Source organism: Tachypleus tridentatus, chromosome 9 (genome assembly GCF_004210375.1).
Source record: "Tachypleus tridentatus isolate NWPU-2018 chromosome 9, ASM421037v1, whole genome shotgun sequence".
Lineage (NCBI taxonomy): Eukaryota > Metazoa > Arthropoda > Merostomata > Xiphosura > Limulidae > Tachypleus > Tachypleus tridentatus.
In genome coordinates this window covers 6857330-6874563 of record NC_134833.1, presented here as the reverse complement: position 1 = coordinate 6874563, position 17234 = coordinate 6857330, and the positions used below count along the sequence as shown (strand labels likewise).

At 30.4% G+C, this 17234-nt stretch overlaps 1 protein-coding gene across 17 annotated transcripts in view; it reads right to left on the bottom strand.

The window, feature by feature from the left end:
* LOC143224714 (synaptic vesicle glycoprotein 2C-like) overlaps positions 1 to 12394 on the bottom strand; it is a 43573-nt gene extending 31179 nt beyond the window's left edge. Inside the window, exons 1-4 of one of the 17 annotated variants that reach the window (XM_076452929.1) lie at positions 12088 to 12394; positions 11432 to 11487; positions 10647 to 10775; positions 657 to 701 (exon numbers count right to left, since the gene is read on the bottom strand). In XM_076452929.1, coding sequence (XP_076309044.1) covers positions 657 to 701; positions 10647 to 10707 — 106 coding nt within the window. In that variant the 5' untranslated portion in view covers positions 10708 to 10775; positions 11432 to 11487; positions 12088 to 12394. Of the gene's footprint in view, positions 1 to 656; positions 702 to 5758; positions 5920 to 10646; positions 11338 to 11387; positions 11937 to 12087 lie in introns of those variants that run through there. The other 16 variants (XM_076452930.1, XM_076452934.1, XM_076452931.1 and 13 more) reach the window with 16 other exon arrangements.
* Between the last annotated feature and the right edge of the window lie 4840 nt (positions 12395 to 17234).

Here is a 17234-nt window from a genome sequence, read left to right as displayed (position 1 = left end):
ATCAATTATAAAAAAAACAATTATAATAGACAATAACATTTGAATGTATAGTCTACATTATAGAGAAAAGCAAGTATATAGACAATAACATTAGAATAGTGTGGTCTAAATTTTTGAGAAAAAACATTAGAATGGTCTGGTCTAAATTACAGAGAAAAATAATTATAAACAGACAATAATATTAGAATGGTATAACCTAAATTATAAAGAAAAACATGTATAATAGAAAATAACATTAAAATGGTGTGGTCTAAATTATAAAGAAAAGAGAGTATATAGACAATAACATTAGAATTGTGTGGTCTAAATTAGAGAAAAACATTACAATGGTGTAATCTAAATTATATATACAAACAAGCATAATAGACAATAACATTAGAATGGTCTGGTTTATATTACAGAGAAAAACATTAGAATGGTCTGGTCTAAATTACAGAGAAAAATAATTATAAACAGATAATGACATTATAATGGTGTAATCTAAATTATAGAGAAAACACAAGTATAAGAGACAATAACATTAGCATGCTGTAGTCTAAATTACAGAATAAAGCAAATATAATACACAATAACATTAGAATGGTTTAATCTAAACCATAGAGAAAAGACATGTACATGTGTCTACCTAATAAATTAATAATCAATATATGACTCACCAGCACGTTCAATTGCTTCAGAATAATGCAGTTTCATATCCGATTCTGTAAAAAAAAGTAAATTGAGTAAAAAAAAGTAAATTGAGTAAAAAAAAACAGTTCAACAGAATAAACATGTCCTGTACCAACAGAATAAACATGTCCTTTACCAACAGAATAACTGATATTTTAAAATCAGGAAATTGGAATTGTACAGGGTTTGAGATCTTGCAAATAGTATTTACAAAACATATTTAAAGTTCTAATCAACAGAACGGTACAAAACATATTTAAAGTTCTAATTAACAAAATAGTACAAAACATATTTAAAGTTCTAATTAGCCATGGTACAAAACATATTTAAAGTTCTAATTAACAGAATGGTACAAAACACATTTAAAGTTCTAATTAACAGAATGGTACAAAACACATTTAAAGTTCTAATTAACAGAATGGTACAAAACACATTTAAAGTTCTAATTAACAGAATGGTACAAAACACATTTAAAGTTATAATTAACAGAACGGTACAAAACACATTTAAAGTTCTAATTAACAGAACGGTACAAAACATATTTAAAGTTCTAATTAACCATGGTACAAAACATATTTAAAGTTCTAATTAACCATGGTACTGTTTTGATTTTCTTATATCTCTTATCTTCTGATGCAAGTTTTTATGTAAGGGTATGAAATATTTAGTATTAGCAATACAAGCATGTGGTCCCCAACGTGCAATTAATCATGGCTCTAAACTCAGTTGCTGACTCATACATACATACTTTCACAAAGATGTTTTGGCTACACATTTACAAAAGTATCCATGAACACCTAACACAAAATCATGCAAAAAAGTTAACCAACAGTCTGTAATATATGACTATCTTTTATAGATAACTGTTTGACATCAGTATCTACATTCAAAGATTAATAACCATGTATACTACTGATCAACATCAAACATAAAGATCAACCTCTATAAATTAATTAGTTTTACTACATGTAAACTACTAATCAGTATCATTAGTTAAAAACTAGTCTATCATTTAAAACAAACCCACTAATAATCTACTATATCAGTATAGTTTGTTAGGAACCAGTCTATCATTTAAATCAAACCCATTAACAACCTACTATATCAGTATAGTTTGTTGGGAACTGGTCTATCATTTAAAATAAACCCATTAACAACATACTATATCAGTATAGTTTGTTAGGAACTTGTCTATCATTTAAAACAAACCCATTAACAACCTATTATATCAGTATAGTTTGTTAGGAACTGGTCTATCATTTAAAACAAACCCATTAACAACCTACTATATCAGTATAGTTTGTTAGGAACTGGTCTATCATTTAAAACAAACCCATTAACAACCTACTATATCAGTATAGTTTGTTAGGAACTGGTCTATCATTTAAAACAAACCTATTAACAACCTACTATATCAGTATAGTTTGTTAGGAACTGGTCTATCATTTAAAACAAACCCATTAACAACCTACTATATCAGTATAGTTTGTTGGGAACTGGTCTATCATTTAAAACAAACCCATTAACAACCTACTATATCAGTATAGTTTGTTAGTAACTGGTCTATCATTTAAAACAAACCTATTAACAACCTACTATATCAGTATAGTTTGTTAGTAACTGGTCTATCATTTAAAACAAACCCATTAACAACCTACTATATCAGTATAGTTTGTTAGTAACTGGTCTATCATTTAAAACAAACCTATTAACAACCTACTATATCAGTATAGTTTGTTAGTAACTGGTCTATCATTTAAAACAAACCCATTAACAACCTACTATATCAGTATAGTTTGTTAGGAACTGGTCTATCATTTAAAACAAACCCATTAACAACCTACTATATCAGTATAGTTTGTTAGGAACTGGTCTATCATTTAAAACAAACCCATTAACAACCTACTATATCAGTATAGTTTGTTAGGAACTGGTCTATCATTTAAAACAAACCCATTAACAACCTACTATATCAGTATAGTTTGTTAGGAACTGGTCTATCATTTAAAACAAACCCATTAACAACCTACTATATCAGTATAGTTTGTTAGGAACTGGTCTATCATTTAAAACAAACCCATTAACAACCTACTATATCAGTATAGTTTGTTAGGAACTGGTCTATCATTTAAAACAAACCCATTAACAACCTACTATATCAGTATAGTTTGTTAGGAACTGGTCTATCATTTAAAACAAACCCATTAACAACCTACTATATCAGTATAGTTTGTTAGGAACTGGTCTATCATTTAAAACAAACCCATTAACAACCTACTATATCAGTATAGTTTGTTAGGAACTGGTCTATCATTTAAAACAAACCCATTAACAACCTACTATATCAGTATAGTTTGTTGGGAACTGGTCTATCATTTAAAACAAACCCATTAACAACCTACTATATCAGTATAGTTTGTTGGGAACTGGTCTATCATTTAAAACAAACCCATTAACAACCTACTATATCAGTATAGTTTGTTAGGAACTGGTCTATCATTTAAAACAAACCCATTAACAACCTACTATATCAGTATAGTTTGTTAGGAACTGGTCTATCATTTAAAACAAACCCATTAACAACCTACTATATCAGTATAGTTTGTTAGGAACTGGTCTATCATTTAAAACAAACCCATTAACAACCTACTATATCAGTATAGTTTGTTGGGAACTGGTCTATCATTTAAAACAAACCCATTAACAACCTACTATATCAGTATAGTTTGTTGGGAACTGGTCTATCATTTAAAACAAACCCATTAACAACCTACTATATCAGTATAGTTTGTTAGGAACTGGTCTATCATTTAAAACAAACCCATTAACAACCTACTATATCAGTATCGTATGTTAGGAACTGGTCTATCATTTAAAACAAACCCACTAATAACCTACTATATCAGTATAGTTTGTTAGGAACTGATCTATCATTTAAAATAAACCCATTAACAACCTACTATATCAGTATAGTTTGTTAGGAACTGGTCTATCATTTAAAACAAACCCATTAACAACCTACTATATCAGTATAGTTTGTTGGGAACTGGTCTATCATTTAAAACAAACCCATTAACAACCTACTATATCAGTATAGTTTGTTAGGAACTGGTCTATCATTTAAAACAAACCCACTAATAACCTACTATATCAGTATAGTTTGTTAGGAACTGATCTATCATTTAAAATAAACCCATTAACAACCTACTATATCAGTATAGTTTGTTAGGAACTGGTCTATCATTTAAAACAAACCCATTAACAACCTACTATATCAGTATAGTTTGTTAGTAACTGGTCTATCATTTAAAACAAACCCATTAACAACCTACTATATCAGTATAGTTTGTTAGGAACTGGTCTATCATTTAAAACAAACCCATTAACAACCTACTATATCAGTATAGTTTGTTGGGAACTGGTCTATCATTTAAAACAAACCCATTAACAACCTACTATATCAGTATAGTTTGTTGGGAACTGGTCTATCATTTAAAACAAACCCATTAACAACCTACTATATCAGTATAGTTTGTTGGGAACTGGTCTATCATTTAAAACAAACCCCTTAACAACCTACTATATCAGTATAGTTTGTTAGGAACTGGTCTATCATTTAAAACAAACCAACTAACAACCTACTATATCAGTATAGTTTGTTAGGAACTGGTCTATCATTTAAAACAAACCCATTAACAACCTACTCTATCAGTATAGTTTGTTAGGAACCAGTCTATCATTTAAAATAAACCCATTAATAATACACAATATCAATATAGTTAGTCAGTTAGGAGCATAGGTCACAATGTAACATCAGCCACTGGTCAAAGAAAGTGAGTTAACATTCTAGATCTGAGCACACTTTCTTAGATCAATTCTCCATTAGCTGACAAAAAGGAAGAACTTGCTCTTCTCCCAAAGACGTTCAGTTTTGGAGCATTTGATCTGAAGAGGAAGTGAACTAATAGAACATATACCAAGGAGGAAGAATGTCTGTGTGTGTGTTCTTAGAGCAAAGCCACAATGGGCTGTCTGCTGTGTGCACTAATTGTCAATGTGTCCATTAAGAATGTGCAAACCAGTCTTGTTTGTATCATTTAATTAAATATTGTGTGTTTATTCAAAACACATTAATGTTATGTACATATTAAAAAGGATACCCTAATTATCACACAGTTCCAGATGAAATCTGCTGTTATTATAGAATGTTCTATACTATTATTGTTGGGAAACAAATACCATCCACAAATAACACATCTGGACAACAGTGATATACTAAATGAAAAACCTTTATAAATATTTATGAAACATATACATAGGACATGTACTTGGCCACCACTTCCTCATGACAACTGCTATACTTTTTCACATTTATTTGTAAAGACCAATTTATAGAATAAACTGTCCAATCAAAGATTCCTAGAAAGCTTAAGATTCAAAGAAACTTTCCAGTAAGCAGCAATGGCTTATTTTCATTTTAAAACATAAGGTCATAATCTTAATAACCTAATGTATCAACACAGATAGTTAAGAAACTTGCTTACTTTAAAACAAACCTGTTAATAACCTACTGTATCAACACCGATAGTTGAGAAATTTGCTTACTTTAAAACAAACCTGTTAATAACCTACTGTATCAACACCGATAGTTGAGAAATTTGCTTACTTTAAAACAAACCTGTTAATAACCTACTGTATCAACACAGATAGTTGAGAAACTTGCTTACTTTAAAACAAACCTGTTAATAACCTACTGTATCAACACAGATAGTTAAGAAACTTGCTTACTTTAAAACAAACCTGTTAATAACCTACTGTATCAACACCGATAGTTGAGAAATTTGCTTACTTTAAAACAAACCTGTTAATAACCTATTGTATCAACACCGATAGTTGAGAAACTTGCTTACTTTAAAACAAACCTGTTAATAACCTATTGTATCAACACAGACAGTTGAGAAACTTGCTTACTTTAAAACAAACCTGTTAATAACCTACTGTATCAACACAGATAGTTGAGAAGCTTGCTTACTTTAAAACAAACCTGTTAATAACCTACTGTATCAACACAGATAGTTGAGAAACTTACCTCTTTGATCTTGATTTTCTAGTTCAAAATAATTCATTTTACTTTTTTAATGTGTATTATTCATGTGCAAGGAACTCTAAATATGCCTTGTTTGGAACTACAACTGCAAACCACATCTATTAGTGAACTTCCGGAGCTCCACCAACAAGTTTAGCAGCAGTCTGTTTCAGTTAAAAATACACATGGTTGTTGTATTACTAATCTTCATACCTGTATTAAGTATACTGTATAATCCTTTAATTAATAATATGAACACTTTAAGAAAAGAAAGGGAAACTATATGCTTGTTTAACTGACAAATGATTTATATAATTAGGAAGGTAGTTACATCTGTTACTCGCACAATATCTACAATATTCATGAAACAGATGTTATAAGCTACCAAGTGAGAAAGTGTACAAGAAGACCTTTAATCACAATCTCAGATATGTTAAAATACTAACTAGCAATATGAAGATGGTAAACATACCAAAATGTGTATTTAAACAAAATGTGATTATATTGAAACATGCACTAAGAATTCCACAGTAGGCATAAACAATAGTCAATTAGAAGCTGTATCATACACAGCATTAGATTTGAAACAGATGCACAGAAAGTTGACAATTGGTGAATTAGTAGTTAAGCCTGAAGACAAACAGTATCCATGCTTTGTTCCGAACCTCTGCAAGCCTGCACACTCACTGCCAGGCCTTGAACATAAACGAGTTGATAAATAAAAAGAAGTGAAAATAGACAGTGAATTCATTAGTATAGTATCCTCATATAAATATGTACACCCTTGACTTCCTTACCCAAAAACAGTTTTATTTTCTATTACACATCGTTAGTATAGTATCCTAATATAAATATGTACACCCTTGACTTCCTTACCAAAAAAAAACTGTTTTATTTTCTATTACACGTCATTAGTATAATATCCCAATATAAATATGTACACCCTTGACTTCCTTACCAAAAAAATACTGTTTTATTTTCTATTACACGTCATTAGTATAATATCCCAATATAAATATGTACACCCTTGACTTCCTTACCAAAAAAACTGTTTTATTTTGTATTACACGTCATTAGTATAATATCCTAATATAAATATGTACACCCTTGACTTCCTTACCAACAAAGAGTTTTATTTTCTATTACACATCGTTAGTATAGTATCCTAATATAAATATGTACACCCTTGACTTCCTTACCAAAAAAATACTGTTTTATTTTCTATTACACATCATTAGTATAGTATCCTCATATAAATATGTACACCCTTGACTTCCTTACCAAAAAAACTGTTTTATTTTGTATTACACATTAGTACAGTATCCTAATATAAATATGTACACCCTTGACTTCCTTACCAAAAAAACTGTTTTATTTTGTATTACACGTCATTAGTATAATATCCTAATATAAATATGTACACCCTTGACTTCCTTACCAAAAAAATACTGTTTTATTTTCTATTACACATCATTAGTACAGTATCCTAATATAAATATGTACACCCTTGACTTCCTTACCAACAAAGAGTTTTATTTTCTATTACACATCATTAGTACAGTATCCTAATATAAATATGTACACCCTTGACTTCCTTACCAAAAAAATACTGTTTTATTTTCTATTACACATCATTAGTACAGTATCCTAATATAAATATGTACACCCTTGACTTCCTTACCAAAAAAACTGTTTTATTTTGTATTACACGTCATTAGTATAATATCCTAATATAAATATGTACACCCTTGACTTCCTTACCAAAAAAATACTGTTTTATTTTCTATTACACGTCATTAGTACAGTATCCTAATATAAATATGTACACCCTTGACTTCCTTACCAACAAAGAGTTTTATTTTCTATTACACATCATTAGTACAGTATCCTAATATAAATATGTACACCCTTGACTTCCTTACCAAAAAAATACTGTTTTATTTTCTATTACACATCATTAGTACAGTATCCTAATATAAATATGTACACCCGTGACTTCCTTACCAAACAAACTGTTTTATTTTGTATTACACATCATTAGTACAGTATCCTAATATAAATATGTACATCCTTGACTATTACACATCATTAGTACAGTATCCTAATATAAATATGTACATCCTTGACTATTACACATCATTAGTACAGTATCCTAATATAAATATGTACACCCTTGACTTCCTTACCAAACAAAGTTTTATTTTCTATTACACGTCATTAGTACAGTATCCTAATATAAATATGTACACCAGTGACTTCCTTACCAAACAAACTGTTTTATTTTGTATTACACATCATTAGTACAGTATCCTAATATAAATATGTACATCCTTGACTTCCTTACCAAAAAAACTGTTTTATTTTGTATTACACATCATATCTAGTCTATTTCTTTCTTTGATGTAAAGTAACAATTGTTTTATTTTGTAACACATGGTGCCATTTATATGCATGATTACACGACAATTAAACTTTGTATTGTTTTGTGCAATCTTCCCACTATAAATAAATTTATCATACCATCTTCACACTATAAAGTAACTAATGTGCAATCTTCCCACTATAAATAAATTTATCTCACCATCTTCACAACAAACTAATTTATCTTGCCAATTTCTCACTATAAAATAACCTACATATCTTCCTCCTATAAAATAACTTATCTTGCCATCTTCCCACCAAAAAATAATTTATCTCCCTATATTCCTACTGTAAAATAATTTACCTTGCCATCTTCCAGCTATAAAATAACTTATCTCACCATCTTCACACTATAAAATAATTCATCTTGCCATCTTCACACTATAACTTATCTCACCATCTGCACACTATAATATAATTTATCTCACCATCTTCTGACTATAAAGTAATTTATCTCACCATCTGCACACTGTAATATAATTTATCTCACCATCTTCTGACTATAAAGTAATTTATCTCACCATCTGCACACTGTAATATAATTTATCTCACCATCTTCTGACTATAAAGTAATTTATCTCACCATCTTCTCACTGTAAAATCACTTATCTTGCCACCTTCACACTATATATATTGAAAATACCTAGTATTCTTTGAGAACAGTTTAACTACACTGTTCATCCATGAACACACAGCTGATGTAAGGTCAGTGAGGTTAGAGTTCACTAATGAATTTTGCACAAAGCTACTCGAGGGCTATCTGCACTAGCCATCCCTAATTTATCCCTAATTTAGTCCACCACTATCCACAATGTCACAAATATCAAAACCTGATGAAGTCCACCACTATACACATTTTCAAAAATATCAAAACCTGATGAAGTCCACCACTATACACATTTTCAGAAATATCAAAACCCAATGAAGTCCACCACTATTCACAATGTCAAAAATATCAAAACCTGATGAAGTCCACCACTATTCACAATGTCAGAAATATCAAAACCTAATGAAGTCCACCACTATTCACAATGTCAAAAATATCAAAACCTGATGAAGTCCACCACTATTCACAATGTCAAAAATATCAAAACCTGATGAAGTCCACCAGTATACACATTTTCAGAAATATCAAAACCCAATGAAGTCCACCACTATTCACAATGTCAAAAATATCAAAACCTGATGAAGTCCACCACTATTCACAATGTCAAAAATATCAAAACCTGATGAAGTCCACCACTATCCACAATGTCACAAATATCAAAACCTGATGAAGTCCACCATTGTCCACATTTTCAGAAATATCAAAACCCAATGAAGCTCACCATTGTTCAACAAGTTTATTAAAAATAACACTAATATTAATCCTGCTGTGTGGTATTTATTATTATAAATTTTATACTACATGGAAAAATAATAAATAAATATGAGTGATTAAAAACTGCAGTGTCTTAGTTTCACAGAAATAAAACTTGGAGGTGAGAACTTGAAAATAATATACTTGTTTTTTTAAGTGGTACCATAATATATACATGAAGTATTTCCAGTTATAATTTGGAAACATCTCACAAGCTTGAAGTAAAACTAACCTAATTTTCACAATACAACTACTGCAAACTAAAATGGTGTTGATGACAAGTCTTAATTCAAACCAACAGTCAGTAATTCTTGGAGTTATTTATAATTACACAGCTTGTCCAACATGACAGTGTCAACAAATAATTAATTAGCTTGTTATGGATACTGTTTAACAAAGGATAGGAATGAATCATCACAGTAGCCCTAATCTATATGTACTACCATTTCATTACATTAGAAAAGTGTTGGACACATGTTAAGCACTAACTGCAAGCTCACATTAAGTTTATTTACAAACTTATCCCATGTCCAGACCAAGATTAAGTATTGACCACATTCTGTTAAATACCAACTTCAAATGCTCACATTTGACTCCATTAAGTACAGACCCTATGGTCACCTTACTGTTATACATCAACCCTATATGCACAATGGACTAAGTTAAGTACTAACTGCACATCCACCCTTGCTTTTATCAAACACTAACCAACATCCAATCTTGCTTCCATTAAGCACTGATCCTTACATACATTCTTGCCTTTATTAAGCACTGACATCAACACACAAATCACTTATAAACTTTAAATCATACATCACAATGCATTTTAGAAATAAGAACAAATATCTCATTTTAATCTAATATTAATCAAACTAAAAATGAAATTATTTATATGAAAAATGATGAAAATACCAAAACTTGCACATTTTTAAACAAATAGCATAAATATAAAGTTACTGTCACATTAAAATTACAAATACAAAACCAATTCTGTCACACTTCTCTACAAGACAATGTTGAAAGTAAACTTCCACATGTTCTCAAATCACATAAAAGATACTTATCTGGTAAATAATCAAATAAGTTAATGTAATCAACTTCATTTTTTACCTGACAACAAAGGTACTTGTAGCCCATCATCATTTTCAGATTTTCTATTTCTAGTATCCATACTTGTCAGTTCAATTCAAACATCAACTGTTTTCTGTTTATATTCATACAGATACAACTTTATCGTTTCTATATGCACACAGGATAAAAAACAAACAGAGATACAATCTAGACATAAAACCTGTAAAAAATTTAATTATAATTTGTTTCACTGAAATTTCTGAAATATTGTGTCTCCCATGTTGTGTTACTGGCCTTACTTCAAATAACTCAGTTTTGCATAACCAGATATTCAAAATATTTATTTACATGACAGACTGAATAACTAGAGAAGTTAATTGCTGAGTAATAACAACATGCACTAATTGTTCTCACATATGTACTTCATTTTATTACAGTGAAGAACAAATCTTAAATACAACTCTCATGATTACAAAATAATAATTTGAGTATATCCTTCACACACAAATCTACCGTAGAAGTTTGTATTAGCTGTTATGCAAATCTTTACATTGCATTGTTTCCAATACAATTACTGAACCTCAAATTTTAGTATTTTAAGCTCTGAAGATTATGGCTGAGCCTTGAGATTGTAAATTTCAAAATTATTTAGTTTTTAGTTGCAACTAGATTAACCTGTAGCTATAGAAATTAAACTATATAATTTACTAGAAATTAAAAAAAAACAAGCAGATATAACAACGAACAAATATCATAAATAATTAGAGAATACTGAGTTACATATGACAAAGTCATGTGCACGAGAAATAGAAAACTTTCCTTACCTTCAAACAACAACTGTATGAAATTAAGCCTTGAAATTCCAAGCCTATCTTAGTACCTATAAAAATATATATATATTTCTCAAAACAGTAGATTTTGGTTAAGTTTGTCTGATAAATAATTTGCACAGAATATTTGGATATATCAAATAAATGTGTTGCTGATAGATTTCACCAGAAATAACTTTTTACCCAATAAGATTGTTTCTGAGGTATTTTTAAAGGCGGGCAACTTGAAAGCCTTAAAACGTCGAAGATATACAAGTTTGCCAGCACATTATAATATTTTTTTTATTTTATTATAGTAAAAACTGTTAATTATTAACTTGTTATGAATAATAGATATTGAGTGAATAAGTTAGGGAATGATTTTAGAAAACGTCTAACACTTGAAACATGAATTCCACCCACTACTTTATGACTGTTTCCTCACAAACTTAACACGAAGCTAAAAGAATGTTATTCAAACAGCAAGCCTAGTTTAACACTCATGCTATACTAAAATTAAACTAATAAAGAAGAGCACAAGCCTTTTACCGTGCGTTTAAGCTTTAATGAATATCCTATAACGTACGTTTGTGAAATTTTACTTGATTTGTATATTTATTTTGTCTTAGAATATAACCATTAACAAAACTTCATAATAAGTTATAACATACAGCAATTATACTTTTACTTTTAAGTGGATTTCTCATCATCATGCGATACAGCAACTACTTTTATCTTTACAAAAGTTGTAATCCGTAATGACGGGCCCGGCATGGCCAAGCGTATTAAGGCGTTCGACTCGTAATCCGAGGGTCGCGGGTTCGAACCCCGATCGCACCAAACATGCTCGCCCTCCCAACCGTGGGGGCGTTATAAAGTTACGGTCAATCCCACTATTCGTTGGTAAATGAGTAGCCCAAGAATTGGCGGTGGGTGGTGATGACTAGCTGCCTTCCCTCTAGTCTTACACTGCTAAATTAGGGACGGCTAGCGCTGATATCCCTCGAGTAGCTTTGCGCGAAATTAAAAAATAAACAAAAAACAAATAAACCGTGATGACGAAAAATATATATAATTTACTGAAGTTGTATTCTGGAAATTAAAAGCAAATTTCATTATCAAACCAAAATGTGTATTATAGGGATTTTAATTACGCTGCTTAGAAAAATAACTTTTTCTCTATTAACATTGAGCTCAAAAGATTCGTTTTAACTTCACAGTTAACTTGAAATTGGACAAAACTGAAGTAAACTGAATTTGAATTACATAAATTGAAATATCACACACAAAAATTCGTATACATCAACAGAATCTAATCAAAGTCTTCGCTCTATTAACATTGAGTTATAAAATATAAAAGTTTCCATATATATAAATATTTAAAATAGCACTTCATATAAACTTTTGTCTCTCTTCGTCTAATTTATGGCCTAGCGCGTTAAGGCGTGCGCTTCGTAATCTGAGGGTCGCGCCAAACATGCTCGCCCTCCCAGCCGTGGGGGCGTTATAAAGTCACGGTCAATCCCACTATTTCGTTGGTAAAAGAGTAGCCCAAGAGTTGGCGGTGGGTGGTGATGACTAGCTGCCTTCCATCTAGTCTTACACTGCTAAATTAAAGACGGCTAGCACAGATAGCCCTCGAGTAGCTTTGTGCGAAATTCCAAAAAACAAACAATCGTCTAATTTAGTTAACCCTTTTTCAATTATTGTTACTGAATGAAAGACATATCGGACACAAAAAGTTAAAAACAAAACTTTAAAAATGTCACTTTTACACCTCTGGTCTGAAGTCCATAATTATTAATGTCGTAATGATGAAGTTACAAAGAATCTCAAACCTTACATTTTATTAGAACCGTGTCGGATATACTACTATTATATATAACCATTTTAATATCGATATTTGTTTAAGTTACATGTACTATATGTGTGTATGTAAACACTGATGTATCATTTATGTTGTTGTAGAAGTCGAAATTTCGCTTCTTTGTGAGCACTTGGGTATGTTGGATTTTAGATACCCATGAGGGTCAGGTGCAAAAGATCTCTTCCTCCATCCCTACCTTTCATTTCAGCTCCCACTGTATTGTAGTTGTAGTGCTTTAGGACCGGAGTACTGTGGGTTACTCTGGCCCTTTTCAGGGCAATGTCCATATATTGTCTTGAGTTGCCTTTTTTAAATTTTATTTTTTATTTTCTTCTTTTACTTTTTTCATTATTGTTTTATATATATATATATTTAATTTCTAAAAACTCTACTCATGCCTATAAAAGTAATCAACACGACGCGCCTACACATTGTAAAAAACTTCAGAGGTGAAAAACTCGATGCGTGATAGGCGAAGAAGGAAAAAACCAGAGGTAACTAGCTCCCTTTTAAATAAATTGTAGCTATAACTACATTAATTCGAAATTAATTTGCTCATCGTGAACTCTCGATAAAAATTCAAAGAAGTTCCAGAATAGAAAGAAGATTCGATATTTTTCAACGGTTTGTGATACTTTTGTACGTATATCATTATTTGTAATAACTGTTATTGTATACTGTGTTATTGCTTGTATTTTAAAACATAAGTGTATTATAAAAGAAAAGTGTGTGTGTCAATCTTGTTGGTAAGTATCACAGATTGGATACATATCAAAATTTATTTAACTTCTAAATCTAAATTACCATTTAACTCAGTTTTAGGCTATTTAAAATTTTAATACGTGGCAGTATTAATTCAATAGTAATAATACTATTTATATTATTATATAAGAGATCACTTAATATTTAAGATCTTACATACACAATTTGACTTTCCGTAACTTAACTGTATCTGAAGAACAAACTGTTTATATACGACCTTAAAGGTTAAATGTTGGACTAATATTTGACAGAACAGTCACTTATTATTCACTTAAATTATTTTTTATTATAGGAACATTTGACTAGAATTATGAATACCAACTTCGTGACGATCCTGCATGAGGAATCTTTCGAGAAATTGTTATAACAATAATATATATCATTACGCCTTTCATTGGTAAAATTGATGTGGATACAACACGTTAAATTACTAAATTATAAAAGTTACATTACATTGGATGAAATATTGGAAGGAGAACTAATCTAACTTTTATTTCTAATGCGAGTTTTGAGGTCGTTTTATCGAGCACAGCATATTATAGACTTCTTAACCTTTTTCTATGTTTGTACATCTTTCTGTCGGTCATGCTCTTTTTATCGTATGTCTATTTAATGTTAGGTAAGCAAACAACGATTTACAAGAAAGCTTAAGGAAGAAATTCATAGGTAATGGGGCATACTACACGTTTCGACAGAATATTGACCTGTTTTCTTCAGGTAGTATGTTTCATCATCAATTTAAAAAAATACTTCCTCACGCTTTTTTTATAAATCGTTGTTATTCTACTTATTATTATATGCTTTCTTACTCAAGTATTGTGTTGAACTAGTAAAAAAAATTAGATACGCAAAGGTATCAAAATATCATATTTTATAAGGAATTGTCATTATTTTATTCTTATCAGATAAAATCTAATAAAACATAAAATACTGCAATTTTTCTGTAAATTTTAGATAAATATAAAATATTTCCTAAACTTCTTGCGACTCCAATTCAAATCTTCTACCGGGATCACGATCCACCCTTGGAAAAACGTATGCCTTCAAGACGGCCTGGCATGGGTTAAGGCGTTCAACTCGTAATCTGAGGATTGCGGGCTCAAATTCCCTACTTGCTCGCCCTTTCAGCTGTGAGTGCGTTATAATGTTATGGTCAATCCCACTATTCGTTGGTAAAAGAGTAGCCCAAGAATTGACGATGGGTGGTGATGACTAGTTGCCTTTCCTCTAGTATTACACTGCTAAATTAGTAACGGTTAGCACAGATAGCCCTCATGTAGCTTTGCGCAAAATTCAAAAAATAAAAACAAAACATATGCCTTAAAGAATAAATAACTACTCAAATATGTTAATAGCTATCACTAATCTCTGTAGTAAAATTTAAATGAATATCGACCCTTTCACATGAAGTCACTGAAAGTTATATGATAAAGTGGTTATATTATTGGTCTCTTTTCACACTTTCAGAACTGTATGAAAATCGTAAAGTTTTTCTATTCGTTGCTTGTATTTAATGTAAAATGTAATCTGTGAGAACAAATAACCCTTTGTGGATCTTTATGCTCAGCTTCAAAGAAACAATGTTTTGTTTTTCCTATAAATAAATTCATAAGATTGATTTGCCACTGTCAATAAAAAAAGAATGCAAGAAAAATAAGCATTATATCGGGATGGTAAAAAGTACAAAAACAAGCTATATATATAGTGATTAATACACAAAAACATATAAAAATACAATATAAGTAACCAAGTCTTTCCAAGAAAAACTTATATCTACATCTAAATGTTGAATTCCTGTCAGTTGCATTAATTCAGGTGTTGTTGTTTTGTGTTTATGTATGTATCCACTTCTATCTTGTTTCTGTATTTTTTGACGTTCCCATCCCTACATGAGATTTAATTTTTGCTCAAAATATTTTGATTGCTTGTTACCCCTCTCATTTTTTTTATAAACCATTCCACTGAAGTAAGTTGATAAGTGAGCATTTATTTTTACACCTCAGTGGTAACAATTTGTGCTGTTATCTAGTGATCAAACGTAAAACATAGAAACAATATATGTTTATAAATGAACTCACTACTAAGTTGTAGTTTTCTTTTTTATGATTTATTATTTTTGTGGTAGAATAACAAGATAATATTTGTTATACAAGCTGCAAAACACTTTATAATTTACTCAAATAAGACTATAACTCAACTTTAGCAGTGATTTGTAGGCATCAAAGAGTTATAGATTGAATGCAATGGCCATTTTTTTCTCACCCCATCCCTACATACTAAATACTACCTTGCTTAGTGATAACCTGTTACCAAATGCTCTTATAATTCTTTTCTATCATACTAAAGCTATTGCGAAAACTTCACTCATTTTTTTGGTTAGGGTGGGAGAAGAAAAAAGAAGAACAGCGCTTTTTAATAGGAGTCTCAAAAGCTTTGAAACATTCGATAATAGCAGTTAGGTACTCAGATAAGGATATAACTCAAATTTGGCAGTTATTTGTAACCATCAGAAAGTAACAAGTTGAATGCGAAATCCATTTATTTTCGGCCTATTCCACATGTTAAACACTACTCTGTATAGTAAAAATAAAAGTCTGGCCTAAGGGCAGTGACGTTACCTCACTGAAGTTAGTTTTGACTTTTGAGCACAGAGTCTTGTTTTTGGTTTGTAACAATAAAGTATTGTCAACTCAATCGATTTCACGCTTTTCCAGCTTTTCATAGAGATAACTTGGACTGTTGAAAAAAAGATAGCTAGTCCTGTTATTCCCGCCATTAAGTTCGAAGACGAAAATTCTTGTCCTTAGTAAATAAACCTTGGAGATGGTTTGAACGAGTAATGAGAGAAACTTTGTTAGAAACGTTGCACATTTGTAATAAAGTTTCTTTTAAGACATCTACAGACTTTATGCCCTTAGAGATCTTATCATTAATTTTTAAATTTTCAACCATAAAATTAAAGATAAATATATTTGATCCCTTCACAAACTCTAAAATCGGATTTCGAAAAAAAATCTTAGTTTAGAGAAGTCCATCATGTAATCATACTCTATATAGCGGTGTTAGAAAGAGTTGCAAAGTGGGGGTGTTTGACTAGATATAATAATATAATTTACAATTGCTATATAAGTCAAATATATAAAAGTGAGGACACTGTATTTTCATGATTTATTATTTTTATGGTAGAAT